The sequence below is a fragment of the Peromyscus californicus genome, unplaced genomic scaffold (assembly GCF_007827085.1).
Source record: "Peromyscus californicus insignis strain IS unplaced genomic scaffold, ASM782708v3 Scaffold_6__1_contigs__length_162567912, whole genome shotgun sequence".
Lineage (NCBI taxonomy): Eukaryota > Metazoa > Chordata > Mammalia > Rodentia > Cricetidae > Peromyscus > Peromyscus californicus.
In genome coordinates this window covers 47,921,174-47,941,391 of record NW_026294584.1, presented here as the reverse complement: position 1 = coordinate 47,941,391, position 20,218 = coordinate 47,921,174, and the positions used below count along the sequence as shown (strand labels likewise).

At 38.1% G+C, this 20,218-nt stretch overlaps 3 protein-coding genes across 15 annotated transcripts in view; 1 reads left to right on the top strand and 2 right to left on the bottom strand.

The window, feature by feature from the left end:
* The window catches only part of Tmem140 (transmembrane protein 140), a 33,873-nt gene extending 29,924 nt beyond the window's left edge, over nucleotides 1-3,949 (bottom strand). Inside the window, exon 1 of the mRNA XM_052721742.1 lies at nucleotides 3,850-3,949. The gene's annotated coding sequence lies outside the window, so the exon portion shown is untranslated. The remainder of the gene's footprint in view (nucleotides 1-3,849) is intronic.
* Agbl3 (AGBL carboxypeptidase 3) overlaps nucleotides 1-20,218 on the bottom strand; it is a 103,314-nt gene that overhangs the window by 14,768 nt on the left and 68,328 nt on the right. For 6 of the 13 annotated variants that reach the window (XR_008214569.1, XM_052721709.1, XM_052721710.1 and 3 more), the window contains one exon: nucleotides 3,850-4,078. The exons of 3 other annotated variants lie outside the window; for them this stretch is intronic. Coding sequence is in view for 8 of the 10 variants with exons in the window: in XM_052721709.1 (XP_052577669.1) it covers nucleotides 3,850-4,078 (229 nt within the window). In the remaining 2 variants the exon portion in view is untranslated. Of the gene's footprint in view, nucleotides 1-3,849; nucleotides 4,079-20,218 lie in introns of those variants that run through there. 4 more of the 13 variants (XM_052721718.1, XM_052721728.1, XM_052721717.1 and 1 more) reach the window with 3 other exon arrangements.
* On the top strand, nucleotides 10,380-12,098 carry LOC128099851 (chromobox protein homolog 3-like). The gene has a single exon (XM_052721743.1). The coding sequence runs from the start codon at nucleotides 10,442-10,444 to the stop codon at nucleotides 10,991-10,993; it is 552 nt and encodes a 183-aa protein (XP_052577703.1). The 5' UTR covers nucleotides 10,380-10,441; the 3' UTR covers nucleotides 10,994-12,098.

The following is a 20,218-nucleotide window of genomic DNA, read 5'->3' as shown; positions in this document are numbered from 1 at the left end:
TGAAGCAGAATGGTTATTGTCTAATGATTTTCTGTCCTGGTAGGCTGTCATTTTTCTTATCCTTTGGGTATATAGCCTAGGCTTTTATTGGCATTTTTGTTCACTTGTTTATATCCATGGGTATTTCCAGACTGCTGTCTTCATCAGCTCCAAGTCTTAGATATATGAGTTAAAAAGTAAAACCAGAGATTCACCACTGTGCCATTATCTGGCTCTTCAAATTCCCAGCTACTCACCATCTTTTGGAGTAGTCTTATTTTTGTTTTATCTGTAATATCCCAGGGTTTTGACAGGAGGATTAGAGAAAACAGATCAGGGCCATCAAGATGTGAAAAGTCTAGTTACACTCTGATTTACAAAATCCTTCTCAGGAATCTTTACTGCTACATTAAATGGAATGCCAAACATGGATTTATTTTTCAGTATCGGCACTCTGCTGAGTGTTTGACCAGATATAAATGTAAGGCCTTACAAACCATCTCAGTATGTTATCAACTGTAATCCACCCAGGCCCTATTCATTTTGGATTAAGAGTGAACAGACAACCACAATGCTAATACTATAATTATGTGCAGAGTGTCAGAGCTTCCACCTGACACTTCTGCAAGCATTTTAGTCTCTCTGTGCTCATATGTACATATTCATTTCCAACACAAGAGCTTAGAAAAGTGAGCTCTTGTTTCTTGCTTACTCCTTATTCTCACTTTACCGTGGATTAGGACCTATAAGTAACAGTGTGGAATATTGCTGTGCCAGTCAAACCAAGACATCCTGAAAGACAGCTCTAAAACAAACAAAAGAAAACAAAACTAAACATACACAAAACCCACAACCAACAAAAAAAACCAAACCAATGTACTTGATAATGTTTAAATATGCAGCGAGAGCCTATCTGCTAAGAATGGTCTTGTTGCTACTTTCCTGTTGTTACTGCTCCTTTCATACCCACAGCAGATACTTCTAGGGGTTTTTGCTGTAGGCACAATTTGATTGTACACCAAGGATAGGGCTTCCAATAGTCTAAGTAACTATGTGACTTCCACCCATTAGCACAGTTGCCAATCATCTTTCTCTAGAATCCGGAACTGGGAATCAGAGAAAGTGAGTCACACTTATAAACAAACAATTTACATCTTGTAAGATGCAAATCTGCGATGGGGTGTGTCCACCTTCTACAGAGAGGTATAAACAGAACCTAAAGTGTAAAAGCCCTGGAGGATTTCTCCTCCCCAGTTCCAGCCCTGGATAATTGCTTTTCTTTTTGTTTCCACAAATTACCTTGAATTCTCTTATAATTCTTCCCTCTTATTATTGTTATAGCTGTGTGCTTTAAATTAATCTATTTTAGATTGGTTTTGTTATTTGTAAACAAAGAGGTCTAGTTGTTATAGTATTTGTCAACACCTTCAGCCTTAGGCCTGTCCACACTGTGGGCATTTCTAGATTTGAAGTATGTAAGGACTCTTTCATTACAACAACTAGAAAATAGTTACCTAGGCCTTTTGCTAACTCTAAGAGTCTAAATTTCTCAGGCTCTTTGCCAATATCTATTGCATTTTGTAATTATTTTTCCTGATTTGTTATTTCAAAAAACATTTTGTATGTGTTTATGTTTGCTGCCATATGCATGCCCACCATGTGTGTGCAGGTGCCCACAGAGGCCTGAGAGGGTGTTAGATTCCTGGAATTGGAGTTATAGGTAGTTGTGAGCTACCATGTGGGTGCTGGAAGTGTATATGGCTCCTCTGCAAGAGCAGCAAGCACTCTAAACTGGTGAGTCATCTCTCCAGCCTTCATTTATAATCTTTAAAAAGGATTTTATTTTTATTGCATGTGTATCTGTATGTCTGTGTGGAAATGTGCCTGTGGAGAGCAGAGGAAAGTGTTCAGTCCTCTGGAGCTGGATTATGGGCAACTGGGAGCCACTATGTGGGTGCTGAGAACTAAACTTCAATCCTCTGCATGAGCAGCATGCCCTCTTGGTCACTTAGCCATTTCTTTAGCTCCCTGATACATACTTTTGCTGATATTATACTCTATACTTGGTTTGCCTGCCTAGATTCACTTTACTTTTTCATATTTTAGCTGTCTAATTGTACTCAACTCCTGTCAAGTAGGGCCTTTCCCATCTTGACTGCTACAGCATTCCACTAGAAATCACCAACTGCCCATTTTTATATCCTATTGATTTTGATGATTATACAGTAAAGGAATTAACATCACCAAGAGGAACATTATTCTTCACTAATACCCATTCAGAAATACTCATTCTTGAGGATACGTGCTTCTAGGATTTTTCTTCTAAATTGTATTTGAATATGTATAATGCATACATACATGTAAACATAATCATACCAAATAAAATGGTTATATAACCCATGTTACACACGTATATTGTGAACATCATTTCCTATTAATATTCACTTGCAATATTGAAGTACTACATAATATTTCATAATTAATTTAAACAATTTTTTATTCTTGAACATTTACATTCTTTAATTTTTAACTCCTATAAACAATACTGAATGAACATTACATATGTCTTATAATTCTTGGTTTCTTCCTTAAAATCAACTTCCCAAAGTGGAATTTGCTTTGTCAAGATGGGTGGTGAGATGGTGACTCAGGAGCATGTGTGAGGCCCTGGGCACAACCCCAAACCTCACAAAGAGAGTAAGGAAGAAGAGAGAACAACGTGAAGTCAGGAGTTTTCATTTATACTGTGAAATGCCTTCCAGAAACTACCTACTCGTGTGCCACAGTCAGGGAACAGATTCTTCCACTGAACAGCAAAAAATTAAAGGGTGTTTCATCACAGATTTAATATGTAGTTTTCAAATTAGCAAGACTGAACATTTCTAAATGTTTGCTGGTCATGGTATTTCTTTTGTGAATTGCTTGGTTATAATTTTTGTCTATTTTCCCATTTTTAAAATCTCTACAATTTTCCTCAGTTAATTTGTAGGCATGTACTTAGGACTTCGGAATCAAAGTTTTTAAGTGTTTGAATCCAAATTCTTCTACCTATTGTATGGCTTTGAAAAAGTTGTTTAATGTCTTTGTATCTTAATCTTGCTATGTGTAAAATGTAAGGAGCTCAGTTTGTCCTCTGTACTGGGGGGTTTTGTTTCTGCAGACTCAACCAAGCACATGCTAGGAATATATTTAGAGCTGAGATTAGTTAGATCCAGGGATAGGGAAACTGTAAATATGGGGCCCTGCTGGTCATAAGTATATAACTTACCTAGCACATGGGAAATATTTTATAAAATGTTGTCAATAATACTATTATATTTGTTATTTTCAGATTTTATTATCTTTATTTTTATTTATGTAGTTTTCCTTTGTGCCTTGGAGATAGTTCTGTTTGTCATCTTTAAAAGAAATAGTCTTATTATTGCTTTCTGCTGAGTTTCAAATAGTTGAAGTAGCCAAGATTCATTATTTAATCCTCCTCCCCTCCCTTAGGAGTATAAAGTTTTAAAATATCAGAAAATTGTCAAGTCATTCTCTAGTTACATCTCATTTATGCATACTTACTTTATAGATACAAACTAAAGTATTTTATACAAGTAATAGGTCAAATAATGCCTGATAACTTAATCCTTTACATACCTGGTATGTAATTATGACCTTGGGTTTTGTGATGTAGTGGATGCTGTTTTTAAAAGCCTATGTTTGTTTCTAAAGATAATGAACTAACAAGCTATATAAAACCATATTAAGTAGTAAGGAATGGGCTTGGGGGTGAGTTGGAGGTAGAACACTTGCATAGCAAACATAATAAGGTCCTGGGTTTGCTACCCAACAGTACATAGCTAAGCAGGATGAACACCATTGACTTACTGATGTTGTTGGAAGTCGGCTCCTGGATTGAATAGGTCTTTGATTTGAGTCGATTTTATGTTTTTAGAGGATTCCACGATAGGGAGCAAATATTGTAATATCTCCTGAGTTTGAGCTATTCTTTTATCCCTGTAGATTCTTTTTTCATCATCTGTCCAGTTTGTGCCAGTCCTCTTGCTTTGAAAAGATGTGCGTCTTTTTGCTTTCCTTTTCAATTCATGTTGTGCCTCTAGGGAGCAACCACAAATATATACATATATATATCTAGACATATGAATATATTCATTCAGCAATTTTGTCTTAATCCAAATGCCACACCAGGAGTTTTATCTGTAAGTCTTTGCTATCTAAAATTTATGGTTTAATGACAATGGGTAAAAAATAAGTAAAATACTTAGTATGTTAGGTAATAAAGTTACAGTGTAAAATAAGGCTAGGGAGGGAAATGGAGAATTCTAGGGGAAGATGGTTGACTTACATATTCAAAAAGTATTAAGAGAAGGCCTATCTATGACTCTGACATATCATAGGAGTCATGGATTAAGCCAAATTGATATTATGGGAAAGAACACTTCAGACAAAGGTACAGTTAAGTGCAAAGGAATATGGCAGTATGCGAGGACCCCAATATGGCATCAGTGGCTGAAGCAAGTGAATGAAAGGGAAGCTATAAATTCAGGTAGCAGCTTGAATTTAGCCAATATAGGACCTCACAAGTCAGTGGTTCTCAACCTTCCTAATGCTGTGACCCTTTTTAATACAGTTCCTCATGTTGTGGTGACCCCCAACCAAAAATTATTTCATTGCTACTTCCTAACTGTAATTTTGCTACTGTTATGAGTCATATTGTGAATATCTGATATGCATGGTATCTGATATGCAACTCCTGTGAAAGGGTTGTTTGACCACCCTCAAAAGGGTTGTAACCCACAGGTTGAGAACCACTGTCATAGGCCATTGCAAGAACTGTGAGTGTTAATGCAAGGGCTTTGGACAGAGATGTGCCAGTTTGAGATTTGTTTTAATAAGATCATGCTGGTTGTTGAGTTGAGAATGGCATAAACTGGGCAAGGGTAGACAAGCAAGAAGACTGCTTGTAAGACTCCTGAAGCAATTCAGGTAGTGGAGGTGGTTAAAAGGGTGAGAAGTGGGATGTAGGTCCTGGGTATGTCTGGGACTCTCTAAAGAACTGGACTGGGGTAAAAGAACAAGACAAGAATAGTGTTTGCAAAGCTTCTGTTCTGAGGAAAGGGAAGGAGTTAGGAGGCACTGTAGAAAGAACATGTTAGAAATCCTTTCTTAACATTAGATATGGAAGAAGTGTTAATTGTGATATTAGAGTGCAATAACATATATTTATCTATTTATTTATTTACTTATTTGAGACAGGGTTTCTCTGTGTAGCCCTGACTCTCCTGGAACTTGCTCTGTAGACCAGACTGGCCTCAAACTCACAGAGATCCACCTGCCTCTGTCTCTGAAGTGCTGGGATTAAAGGCGTGCCCCACCATTGCCCAGTGTAGTAACATTAAAAAAATGTTTATCATACCCTATAGCTTTTAGCCTGTTATTAAAAAATAAATCTCTCCCAAGTCAGAGAAAGTAACAAGTATTGTTAAGTATTTAGAGAATTTGGAATCCTTGTGCACTGTTGATGAGGATGTAAAATGGTGCAGCTAATATGGAGAGCAGTATAGTGTTTACTCAAAAAGCTAAAAATAGATTTATCATGTTTCCAAGTGGATTCTACCAATCCCAAAAGAACTGAAAGCATGGCATAAAAGACATATCTGTCCCCCCATGTTCATAGCAGCATTATTCACAAAGTGGGAGCAATCTAAGAGCCCATGAATAGATAATAAAAATATCATTTATCAATATGAAAAAATATTGACTTAAATCGTGAAGTCATGGTGCTAGTAAAATAAACAGTCACAAAAAGACAAATACTATAACTGTTTTCTAAATATTTAACTTCACCTATATGGAATGTATAGGGACAATAAGCAGAATAATTTCCAGGGACTGAGTGAAGGAAAAACAAAGAGCTGTTTAATGTGCATAGTTTCAGTTTTTTAAGATAAAAAGAGTTTTGAAGATTGTTTGCAGAATAATGCCAAAGAACTTAACACTACTAACCTGTACCCTTAAAAAATAGTTGAGAGCAAAATTTAAATTACATACAATTTATCACAATTAAAATAAAGTCATCATACTTAGGAAGAGAGTGGATAAGACCCGGAAGGAAGGCTGCCTATTAGTCTAGCATCTTAAAGAAAGTGGCAATATCATTTATATTATAATATGTAAATTGTTATTCAACAGCATAAGGAAAAGTAAACCACATTTAAAATTAAGTCAAGAAAACCCACAGTGCTTTGTTGTTTCTTTTTTTTTTTGGTTTTTCGAGACAGGGTTTCTCTGTGTAGCTTTGCGCCTTTCCTGGAACTCGCTTTGGAGACCAGGCTGGCCTCGAACTCACAGAGATCCGCCTGGCTCTGCCTCCCGAGTGCTGGGATTAAAGGCGTGCGCCACCACCGCCCGGCTGCTTTGTTGTTTCTTAAAGTGATTATCCAGTAAGAGATATATACTAGATTATTTGCAGGCAAAATTATAATTTGTAGAATCTGCTTTAAAATACTCCAGGAAAACCATGGTGGGAATACAGATAAAACAAAAAAGCAGGAAGCTAATAAAGGAGGTGGTGGGCCCAGTGTACATTATTCTGTACTCTACTTTTATGTTTGAAAAATTCTCCAGTGAAGTGTTTTAAAAATAGAACTGTCTATTACCAGAAGGAAAGTAAACAGAATACTAAAGCACTCATGAAATTCAGTTGGATCTGAAAGATAATGACCACAATATCTGTCAATGCTGACAAATGAACTTGTATATAGAATCTCTATAAGCCACTATTAGGCTGCTGAACAGTCACTGGTCACCTACTGTGTATCTATCACTTTGGCTAGTTGGTAATTAAATATGGAAAACATAGTCTTTAATTTCATTATGTTGGGTCAAGACTAGAGAGAAACTAAAGCATCAATGAAATTCTATTTTTGATTTGTGTATATATATATATATATGTGTGTGTGTGTGTGTGTGTGTGTGTGTGTGTGTGTGTGTGTGTGTGTGCGCGCGCACATGTATATGAATGTGTGTGTGCGTGGTGCACTCACACATGTATGCATGTGTGGAGGCCAGATGTAGATTTCTGGTATCTTCTACTGCTCTCCATCTTATTTTTGAGACAAGGTTTTTCACTGAACCTGAAGCTCACTAATTCAGGCAGACTGGCTAACCAGACAGTTAGCCTGATTGTCTCTGTGATCCTCTCATAATCCCCACTAACCCATGTGCTGAAGTTACAGGTGCTGCCACACTTGGCTTTTTACATGGGTATTGGAGATCTGAACTCAACTCTTCAAGCTTACCAAGTGCTTTACCTACTGAGCCATTTTTCCAGCCCCAAGAATGTGTTCTTATAGGAAAAGTTAGGATACTCACTCAGGTTATAGATAGGTACTTCTAGGGAACTTATGGATGGGAACAAAGGATAATGGATGAGGAAAGATTCCTAATGCATATATAATTCAGCAGGGTCTTGACAGATGAGAACAAGCTAGCTAAGTATAGTAGTGATCTAGATTAAAATATTTCAAACTGTTAATTATATGTAATATGGGGTCATGAAAAGTTTGGCAACAGTGTAAGATTTCAGAACATGCAATGACCAAAAATGCATTAAAAATCAGATGCAAAATGAATCTGAGGTGTTTCTGGCACCTCACCAGTGTTACATTGTGTGACTTCACTGAACTCTTGGTTCTGAACACTGACCATGTGCACTTTGCACTGTGCATGCCAGTATGCCATGTAACACCAACAAACTCTGCCTGAAGCACTTTAGCTCAGATTCAAAACTGTTGTATGTTACAAATTAGTATACACACAAAGTTTTCTGTTCTTATAGAAATAAAATAGTTTAATTATAAAAACAAAGACTTTTAATATTTTCCTATCATCATTCCTCAGCATATAAGTATCTAATATATTTTTGGGTTATATTATGTCAGGTAATCAAACACATTCATATTATTATGCAAATTTGTTTTATTGCTATTATGTGTATGTGTCAGATATACACATGTACGTACAGGTGCATGTGTACATGTGTGCATGAATGTGCAGGTAAGAGAACAACTTTGCATGCCATTCCTCAGGCTCCAACTTTTCTTCTTCTTCCTCCTCCCCTCCTCCTCCTCTTCTTCTTCCTCCTTCTTTTTCTTCTTCCTCCTCCTCCTCTTCCTCCTCCTCCTCCACCTTCATCTTCTGCTCACTCTTTCTCCTCCTCTTCTTCCTTTTCCTCCTCTTCATTTTTGAGACAAGAGTCTTTTGCTGGCTTGGAATTCACCAGGCAGCTAGACTAGCTGGCTAGTCAGCCCCAGGAATCTGTCTTTCTTTGACTCCTCTACTGGCATTACAAATGTGTACTACCATGCCTGGCTTCTTGGTACCAGCGTTCAAATTAAGGTCCTTTTCCTTGCAAAGCAAGTACTTTACTGAGCATTCTCCCCAGACAATGTTTTCTATGGTGATATTTTATTTGTGCTGAAATGTGGTGGTATTTTATTTATATGCTAATAAATAAAGTTTGCCTGGAGATCAGAGGAAATAGAAAGCTGTTTTAAGTAAACACAAAAGTCAGGCAGTGGTAGCACATGCCCTTAATCTGATCACTTGGCAGGCAGGGTCTCTATGTGTTCAAGGCCCTACTAGGGAACAGAGTCAAGTGTGGTGACATACACCTTTAATTCCAGTACCAACCATAGAGACCTGGAGGTCTGTACAGACAGGAAGTGACAAGGAAGTGAGGTAGCTGGGCTAAGAGCCAATGAGAGAGCAGAACAGCAAGGCAATAAAAGTCTGGGTAGACAGGAAGTTGTTGCATTTTGGAAGTTGCAGAGCTGGTGAGGTAAGGTTGGTTGGTGGCTCTCACTAGTTCCCTGATCTCTAAAGCTTTCACCGCTATATTTGGCTCCATATTTTTTATTCAATAAGACTGCTTAGAAATTCAGCTACAGTTTTCATCTTTAATAAATGGTAAAATCATATGTATATGGAACAATTGTTTTGAAATAAATTTAATTATAATTTATTATGCATAACTTTTGAGTTGTATATCTATTTTATAAACCTTGGATCATGTAAAAGTTTCTCAGGTAAAAGGGGCCATGAATGGAAAGTTTAAGAAGACCTGATCTATATAGTAGACTAACATGGCACATTCAGAACACCACAAATTTGTTTTAGAATGAAAGGCTCATATGTCAGGTAAGTGTGATAAAGTTGCTCAAAATTAGAAGCTTTGTTTGCAACAATAATATTTTCAGCAGCTTCTCTGAAATAGGAATGCTTTGCGATTAGAAAATGATTAATGCATATGTTTGGAATTGAATAACTCAGAACACTGAAAATTTTGTTCAAGGACGTTATATAATCAGTTTACATTTTTTAAATCAAGCTGACAGCTGAAGGATAGGATAGGGTAAAAAAATGAGATGAGAGTTGTGGGGACAAATTAGGAAGTAAATTGCTGTGGAATATTCCTTTACACTATGTGAAGGTGAAGATATGTTACTGTGATTGGTTTAATAAAAAGCTAAATGGCCAACAGCTAGGCAGGATTTTTCAGGACAGAGAGAATGCTGGGAAGAAGAGGGTGGAGATGCTGAGAGACGGAGAACAAGCAAGACATGCAGAGGAGAGCTAACAGGCCTGAGACATGTGGCAGCACATAGATAAATAGAAATAGGTTAAGTTATAAGAGCTAGTTAGAAACAAGCTTAAGCTTTCACAATTAATAAGAAGTCTCCGTGTGGTTATTTGGGAGCTGGCAGATGGGACAGAGAAAGACTCACTACAAACAGCGTCCAATGTGGGGGGGGGGCACATATTTCCATATAAGATCTGAAAAGGCTTAACAAAAAAAGGTTCCAAACACACAAAAATGAAGCCAAACGCAGCTTCCTAGTCCTGCAGTCTCTCATGTAGGCCACAGTACCGAGACACATCTCCTGGCCACTGCCTGAGGGCTTGAGCAGCCAGCATGCCATGAGCTAAGCTGCATGGAGGTTTATATTTTGCTCATGCAGACAGAAAAGGTTACAGATATGGAGTAAAACAGATCCAGACAGGAAAAAACCCCTCTAAACAGGTTACAGTGTGTTTAAAAAAATGTGCATAGGCTTAAAAAAAAGAAAGGGGGTATAGACAGTCATATAGAAAATAGTTTACAAATAATAAGATAAAGTCTTTAAAAAAGAAAAATAAAATAATATAAAAAGGACAAGTAAAGATAGAAAATACACAAAGAGTCTGGATCCTGTGTGGTGTTGTATTGACTTTAAATTTTTTGATTGCTGATGAACAAACAATAGCTGCTGAGAGATACTGGATTATAAAAACTACTAAAATAAATCAAACTATATATTTTTAAAATGTCTTAACTTCGGAGACTCTGCAGGACCCGCGCGGCCCGGAGATTCGGAGCGGTGAATTCTTCAAGTCTTCGATTTAAAAAAAAAAAAAAATGGCCTCCAATAAAACTACATTGCAAAAAATGGGAAAGAAACAGAATGGAAAGAGTAAAAAAGTTGAAGAGGCAGAGCCTGAAGAATTTGTGGTAGAAAAAGTACTGGACCGGCGTGTAGTGAATGGGAAGATGGAGTATTTCCTCAAGTGGAAAGGGTTCACAGATGCTGATAATACTTGGGAACCAGAAGAAAATTTAGATTGTCCAGAATTAATTGAAGCATTTCTTAATTCTCAAAAAGCTGGTAAAGAAAAAGATGGTACAAAAAGGAAATCTTTATCTGACAGTGAATCTGATGATAGCAAATCGAAGAAGAAAAGAGATGCTGCTGACAAACCAAGGGGTTTTGCCAGAGGTCTTGATCCTGAACGAATAATCGGTGCCACCGACAGCAGTGGAGAATTAATGTTTCTCATGAAATGGAAGGACTCAGATGAGGCAGACTTGGTGCTGGCAAAGGAGGCAAATATGAAGTGTCCTCAGATTGTCATCGCCTTTTATGAGGAGAGGCTGACTTGGCATTCTTGTCCAGAAGATGAGGCCCAATAATTGTTTGCATTTTTATATATATTTATATATATATAAAATCTGGATCTGTGGTTTTGAATTACTAGTGTGGAAAAAATAGCGTTCTAATGAAAATCGAGTTTGATATGCTGGTTTTGAAGTATTGACAGTAGTTGGGATATTTTTGGTTTTTGTTCTGCATCAAAAGGCACTGATTCCTTTGAGCAAATGAAAGCTTTCTGTAGTTGCTTCTTTAACAATAGAATATTTGATACCATGTTGTATTTCCTCGGCTTTGAAGAACAGCTTTTCTTAAGCGCTGAGGAGATTTTACAGTCATTACTCAATCAGAACTTATTTTTAACTGGGACACAGAAGGACCATTCTGGGTTTTTTGTTTGTATGCGTGTGTGTATGCATAAAACACTTGCGTAACTGTTTTTCATTTTGTCTTGTTTTTTAATGCTCAAAAACTGTAGATGAGAACATGTGTTGATGAGATTCCATCATTGTGAACATTTTCCTAAAACCATAACCTTTCAGATTAAGTAGATGATTCTGTAATTTATTGGATAGTTTTACAGCAACCACATCAGAATTTATGTATTATCACATAAATACAGTAGTTTATTTACAAAAGTTTGTCCTTACAAACTCCCCCTTCAGAAAATCGAATTAGACAAAGTAGTAGTATGATTTAATAACAAGACTTAAGCTGGGTGTGGTGGTGCATGCCTTTAATCCCAGCATGAAGGCAGACGGACCTCTGATTTAGACTAGATCAGCCAGGGCTACACAGAGAATCCCTGTTTCTAAAAACCAAACAAAAAGACTTAAATGGGCATGTAAATGTTCCTCTAGGGAACCGTTCCTTTATAGAAAGTTGAAATCTACTAAAAGGTTATGATTTGTGGAATATCTGTTTGCTGTGGAAATGGGATCATGGTTAGAGATGATGTTGGCAAATTCAGACCCGCTGACATAAATGAACAAAATTTGGTAATATAAATTAATGACTTGCATGCTTTTTCTGTACCCTGACTCATTCCTTACTGGTAGGATCAATCTTTTCAGTATTTGGTTTCTGGTTCAATGAGCCAGAAAAGTAACTTTGTAGTATCAGAATGTCATCCAACTGTATATTTACTTTATTGTAAATAATGGTGAACAGTGGTCAATAAATAGTTTTATATTCCTTTAAAAAAATGTCTTAACTTCAAAATGGAATAAATATATGTTACGTTGGGGAAGAGGATATGCTTTTGTTTCCACAGAAAATGAAAGGCTGTGTATTCATTCAGGGTTGATAGAGATCAGACTTGATTGGGGGAGACCCCCTGAAAAGCCAGGCTACAGACATAAAGAAATAAACCTAGAAAAACTATAAGACAGGTGATGTATATTTTACCTGCTCAAACATAAAACAAAAAAAGTCATCTTTGGCTGCATTGTGTACAATGCACAGTCTATACCTGTGTTAATGCAGAAATGTATATTACCTTTGAAAGTTTATGTGCTTTCAGAGCAAGGAGACAAGACACCATTGAAAATGGGTGGCCCAGGTGATCCAGCCTTTCAGAATGCCTCTGTTGCAGTTTCTTCAGAGTTCTACATCCAGAACAGCTTCCAGGCTGCTGGCTCAAATGGTCCACCCTCACAGATTACTTCAATCAGACTTCAGATAAGCCCTACATTTTGCCATCACACCAAGCCTATACAACAGTTAGTTCTTCCAGGACTTGAACATTATCCTAATTTTCTCAGGGTCCCCCAAAGATGCCAATGCCCCCAGATAACTGGTAGCAGTCTAGAGAATACAACACCACATTTCCAAGAGGTGGAATTGGTGATTTTTGCTCATTCAGTGTGTTATGGATGTTTGTAATCTTTTGGGGGAGTTGGTTACAAATTGTTATTGGTCATGGCCAGAAAAAATGAACAAAAGAGATTAGATTCAAGAGTCTCTTTCTGAAGAGAAAAGGGGGGGGGGATATAATATGGAAATGATGGGATAAATGGGTGGATTGCTGAGTCTACTTTTGAACAACTATTAACCCCAAATATTTTACTTTGGCATGGATTTTGATATATTGATACAAATTTAAAGTTATTTCTGTTATACTGACTGTATGTTTCTACTCTTGTTTGGGGTATTGTACTTATGCAGTTCATTTAAAAATGTAATGTATAATTAAGAAATGTAGGTTAGTAGTTAGTTATCTATAATAATCAAACTTGTAGTTATATTAGGTATGCTTTCAAGGTTAAACAAATATATTTAGATAGATGGTCTTCAAACCATTTAAAGACCTACAGAATATGACATTTAAGATGTTTAATAACCTGAGGCTTTTCATGATAATGAGACATATCAGCTCCTGGCAGCACCAAATTACTTCAGAGAAGATGATGGGCATTGAAGAAACTCCATATGGAGTTTGCTTTCACTATAGCAAAGCTAGCCATTTGGGCAAGAAACTACTCTTACCTTGACTGCTAGTAGTATGCTGTACAAACTGGACAAGCAGGACACACACACACACACACACACACACACACACACACACACACACACACACACACAAGACTGCTGACTTTGCTGAAATAAAGTAGGACAGTCCTTCAAAATTCCTGCTTCACAGAAAAGTCTGTGAGATATTCTAGGCCCGTAGGCTGAAGATGGGTGCCCCAATGTTGCAGAGGAACTTGGCAAGCAGATGTCCAGGCAGCGAGATGTCCCTGTTGTTTTTGGAAGTGGTTTGCACTGCACTTCCTACTTACTCAGGTAATATTATATTTATGTAAATATCCTTTACACTATGCAAAAACATGTCACAGTGACTGGTTTAATAAAAAATTAAATAGCTAATAGCTAGGCAGGATTTTTGGGACACTGGGAAGAAGAGGGCAGAGATGCCGAGAGATGGAGAATAAGCAAGACATGCAGGAGGAGAGATAACAGCCATGAGCCATGTGGTAACACATAAATTAATAGATATGGGTTGTAGATTTAAGTTGTAAGTTAAATTAATGTAATGGATAGTTCCATCCTACCCTCCAATTCTCAAAAAACCACTCAGAGGCTTAATATTACTTATGAATGCTCAGCCCATAGCTCAGGTTTGTTACTAGCTAACTCTTACATTTTAAGTTAACCCATATTCCTTATTTACACTCTGCCACATGGTGGTACCTTTATTAGCATGGCACATTCATCTCCTGCTCCCTCTGTGTCAGGCTGGTGACTCCTGACTCCACCCTTCTCCTTTCCATCATCCTTAGTTTGGTCACCCCACCTATACTTCCTGCCTGGCTACTGGCCAATCAGTGTTTTATTAAACCAATTTCAGTGACAAATCTTTACAGTGTACAAGAGAATTATTCCACAGCATATAAGAGCTAGTTAGAAACAAGCTAAACTATCAGCCAAGCTTTAATAATTCATAAGATGTCTTTATGTGGTTATTTGGGAGCTGGCAGGTGGGACAGAGAAAGACCAAATATAGTAAATGAAGGAATCCAAGGGACAGGGACAAAGAGGATCTGAATTAAACCAATAGTATGAGGATAGAGTGAATAGACCTGGGAGAATCTTTAGGCATATAGGATGAATAAATTTTCATATGTTGATACATAACCAGGGATTCAGAAGATTAGGGTATTACTGAGATAAATGGATGATGGCAATATACTGACTGAGATGCAGAATGCAGGAGGAGAGAGCAATTATCAGTATGGTAAGGTAAATAGAAATACTCAGGGACCAGGTTAACAAAATGGAGATGCTTAGTAGACAGTTAAGTATAGAACTGGGGAATGGTTGAGATTGGAGATATACAATTATAATGGTTGGTTTTTGACTGAAGACATGTACAGAGGACAGTGCTGAGAAGGAAAGTATGAGGGGAGAAGAGAGATAAAGAATAGAAGACTTAATGTTTAGATAGACATAGCATCCTCTATGGGCTCTCTTTCACATATTTCATCAGGTTTAATGAGCAGTCAGAGGAACTGAAATAAAACAGAGTAATGACACAGAAAATTTAAAGAGCTCAATGAATCAAGAGGGAGGGAGAGAGAGTTTACAATATGCTAGGAAGAATTAGGAGTAAGAAAACTAGTGTAGTAAGGACTGATGGCTGTGGATATAATCATATCATTGATATTGTGATACTGGAAACCAGACTGTAGTAGGTTGAGATGTACACACAAGATGATATGAGGATGGGGCTTATTGTTTACTGATCATAAGGAAGGTATGAAGTAGTTACTAAAACTATACCACTAAGGAAATTGCTGGGCATGGGATCAGAGCATTCCTTGAAAATTAATCTTAAAAAAGGATATTCATTGATTGATATGAACTTAATTTTTTTTTTAATTGTAGGAGTTGTAGAAGTTGAGGACATTTTGCCAGATCACCTCCTGGGTGTGTGTTTGCATGTGTGTGCACATGCATGTGTGTGAAATGTGAATTAAAGTCATCTATTAAGAATTAAGAACTCTTTAATCTAGTACGTGGACAGGGAAAGCCAGCTAGATTCATCTAGAATTAGAGTTGCTAACCTAAACTGAGTTAGAGAAACAGTTCTAAAGATCTTGATTGCTAAGTTCATTCTAGATATAGTCAAGTTGACAACCAAGAATATCTATCATAGTTGGTGTGCAGGCAATTAAACAATAAGGAATGAATGGAATGTGTTAAGAGATTTACATATGATTACAAGAGCTGGAATATAAATTATACCCCTTAAGTTTGGAATTGGGTCAGCATAGGTCCCCTATCTGCCCAGCTCTGCTTATGTTTACATGCCTAGATTCTGACTTCCAGTGCCATCTGATGTGACTATAAGCACTATAATAGCCTCCCACCGAGAAGATGAAGAAGAAACTGTCTACCAAAAGAAAACAGTAGGGATTATGGATTTCCATGAGTAACAAACTTGATGACATTTGTTACATATAGTGCAGATGAATCAGTTGTAACTCCCATGGGATGATTTTAAAAATCTTTCTTAAGAAAAAGCAACATGACTATTAGTAGAAAATAAAAGAACCCCAGAAACAGTCTACAAATAAACTTTAACTCATAGGTGTGAGGGCTTAAGGCAAGGATAATTTATTGGCATTTGTGGGTATATTCTTGTGGACTTCCTTTTTAAAACTTAAGTATTCCCCAATGGAGAGAGGACAAAATGAGAAATCCTTTCTTCAACCCATTGTTCAGCTGCAACCATTTGTTTTCTTTTTGCTGCTTAGGCCTCACCAATATTTACAATATATCAATGATATTAGAAAAAGTAGTTATCGAGTATAAGCAGAAAATATGTGGAAGTGAAACATTGCAAAAAGGAAATGACTTCTGGGTGCCATGACTTATTTCCAGAGCTGGATAAGTAGAAGAGAGGGTAAAGCTGGAGTACAGTATTTGTGTTGGTCAAGTCTAAAGAAAAGATGACTTAGACATAATACTGTTTGCCAGTTTTTGTTATCAATTTACTTCTCCACTCTGCTTTGGTGTGGGAGCCCACAGAGGTTTCCTTGTGAGACCTGAGTTTGCTTTACCCAGCAGGGCTGCATAAGGGGATGGATTGACCATGCATGTGGTTATCAGGTGTTTGTAAGGGTCTGCACTTGGTTGTGCTAGGGGGAGTTTTTTTGCTCCACCCCTTGGCATTCCTTTAAAAAGCCCTTTAGAAGAGACAGAAGGGGCTAGTGAATTAGGATCCAGGCCCTCTCGAGGCTATCCTGTGTTTCTGTTTCTCTCCCCTCTATATTTCTATCTAAATCTCTTATCCCTCACTCCTCAAGAGTACCCTGGGGGAAAAAAGTAGGAGTGGGTCTCCCACAAATGGCGCCAGAACAGGGACCCAGGGACTTGGTGAAAGGGGTGTCAAGGGACATCGCAAGTGTAAGGCATGCCGATAAGGAACTGATAAAGGTGATGGTACTTTATTCTTAGAAGTGAAGGATAGGCGGTGGAATGCCAAAGTTGAAAAGTGAGACTGAAGTGTATATTTCTCTCTATCTAGGTTTCTTTATCTCTTTTTAAATTTCTATCTATAAAAATTAAGGAAAAATATAAGGTAGAATATTGGAATATAGTGTAGAATATAGAAATGTTGGGTAAGGAATATAGTTGAAGAAAAATTTTAGGATAAGATAAGCAACAAGACAGAGAAACTATGCCCTTGGTTTTCCAACTATGGAGCTATGAATGCAAAATCCTGGGGAAGAATCAGAAAAATCTATAAAAAAAAAAAGAGAGAGAGAAAAAATGGGCAGAAAAAGATTCCTATGGAAGTTTTTGGCCTGGAGACAGCTTAGAATCAAGCCCTGAGAGGAAGAGAAAGAATTTTTCCCTGAGATAAATGTGGATAAAATAAAACTTTTCACTCTGCTGATGCTGCCACTGTATGAAAACATCATACCATCAGAATTAGTCTCTGTTTGGCCATGGAGCCAAGGAGAACAGAGGTCTTAGGAAAAATCTTATTAATCTCTCTCTAAAAACCTAAAAGCTTTTCAGACCTTTCCTTTCTCAGATTTTTTTCTCTTTCTGTAAGAGCAAAAATTTAACTCACCTGGAAGTAACATCTATCACAATGAGAAAATCACCTGTAATTGCTCTAAGAAAAAAACAAAACACCTCTTGTAATATGGCAAATTCTCTCTGCTCGTCCTGTCTCCTCTTCCAGTCAATACTTAAAAAAAGCAGCTAGGGGGACTTCCCTTTTGGAATACTGGTGAGTACCCTTCCTTGCCCCAGACCCCATCCCTGGGCACCAGCCACTCCAGGGAAGACCTGCCCAACTTGGCCCCAGGTTCTGGCCACCAGGCAGGTTCCCTGCTAGCCGCACCGGGAAGGATCCCCTTCTCCAAGACCCCTGGCAGACCCTGCAGTCTCCACGCCCTGCCCCCACGCCCATCCGCCTGAGCCCCAAGCCTCTTCCTGAGACTTAGAGGCCGGCCCCCAGCTCCCATCTTGCTCCAGACGTCCCTTTTGGAACACTCGTGAGTACCCTTCCTTGCCCCAGACCCCATCCCTGGGCACCAGCCACTCCAGGGAAGACCTGCCCAACTCGGCCCCAGGTTCTGGCCACCGGGCAGGTTCCCTGCTAGCCCCACCGGGAAGGATCCCCTTCTCCAAGACCCCTGGCAGACCCTGCAGTCTCCACGCCCTGCCCCCACGCCCATCCGCCTGAGCCCCAAGCCTCTTCCTGAGACTCAGAGGCCGGCCCCCAGCTCCCATCTTGCTCCGGACTTCCCTTTTGGAACACTGACTTCCCTTTTGGAACACTGGTCTGTCTGAACCAAGTGTGCGGATAAGGCCAAGAACGAACCACAAGGAGATGGGCAGACGTCAAGGCAGAAATATATACAACAAAATGAATAGCAATACAGCATCACCTGGCCCTAGCCCTCCTCCAACACCTAGAGCTGAACATCAGAAATTGGAAGAAGCAGAAGAAAGCAGCCTTATGAATGACATCATGAAGAAGCTAGAGGCTTGCGTAGAGGAAAAGACAAAAAAATGTGAAGAACGCTGTAAACAACTAGAGGAAAGGGCAAACAAATTAGAAGAAATCAATAAAGTCCTGGAAGAAAACAATAAAATACTGAGAGAAAATCAAGAAAAATCAATGAAACAAATGAAGGACACAGTCCAAGACCTGAAAAGGGAAATAGAAAAAATGAAGAAGACACAAACAGAGGGAATGCTGGAAATAGAAAATCTGAGAAAACGATTGGGAACTTCAGATGCAAGTATAATCAACAGAATGCAAGAGATGGAAGAGAGGATCTCTAGCGTTGAAGATACAGTAGAAGAAATACATTCATCAGTCAAAGAAAACACTAAAGCCAACAAAGTCATGAACCAAAATGTCCAAGAAATTTGGGACACCATGAAAAGACCAAACCTAAGAATAATAGGGGTCGAAGAAGGAGAAGAATACCAACTCAAGGGCACAGAAAATATATTCAACAAGATCATAGAAGAAAACTTTCCCAACTTAAAGAAGGAAATGCCTATGAAGATACAAGAAGCTTATAGAACACCAAACAGACTAGACCCCCAAAAAAAGTCCCCTCGCCACATAATAGTTAAACAACTAAACGTACAGAATAAAGAAAGAATATTAAGAGCAGCAAAGGAAAAAGGCCAAGTGACATATAAAGGCAAACCCATCAGAATAACACCCGATTTCTCAATGGAGACTTTGAAAGCCAGAAGAACCTGGACAGATGTAATGCAGACACTAAGAGACCAGGGATGTCAACCTAGACTAATATACCCAGCAAAACTTTCAATCACCATAGATGGAGTGAACAAGACATTCCATGACAAAGCCAGATTTAAACAATACTTATCCACAAACCCAGCCCTACAGAAAGCACTAGAAGGAAAATTCCAACCTAAGGAAGTCAGATACACCCTCGAAAACACAGGCAACAGATAAAGCCACAGCAGTAAACCCCAACGTATAGAAGTACCCACACATCACCACCAAAAAATAACAGGAATGAACAATCACTGGTCATTAATTTACCTCAATATCAATGGACTTAATTCACCTATAAAAAGACATAGGCTTACAGAATGGATACGAAAGCAGGACCCATCTTTCTGCTGCATACAAGAAACACATCTCAAATTCAAAGATAGACACTACCTAAAAATAAAAGGCTGGGAAAAGACTTTCCAATCAAACGGTCTTAAGAAACAAGCGGGTGTAGCCATCCTGATATCCAGCAAAATAGACTTCAAACTAAAATCAATCAAAAGAGACCAAGAAGGGCATTACATACTCATCACAGGAAAGATCCACCAAGATGAAGTCTCAATTCTGAATATTTATGCCCCAAACACAAGGGCACCCACATATGTAAAAGAAACATTACTAAAGCTTAAATCACATATAAAACCCCACACATTAATAGTGGGAGACCTCAACACCCCACTTTCACCACTGGACAGATCTCCCAAATTGAAACTTAACAGAGAAATAAAGGACTTAACTGATGTCATGACTCAAATGGACTTAATCGATATCTACAGAACATTCCATCCTAACAAAAAAGAATATACCTTCTTCTCAGCACCCCATGGAACCTTCTCTAAAATTGACCACATACTTGGCCACAAAACAAATCTAAACAGATACAAAAGAATTGGAATAACCTCCTGTGTTCTATCAGACCACCATGGTCTAAAGTTGGATTTCAACAACAACAAAAACTACAGAAAACCTGCAATCTCATGGA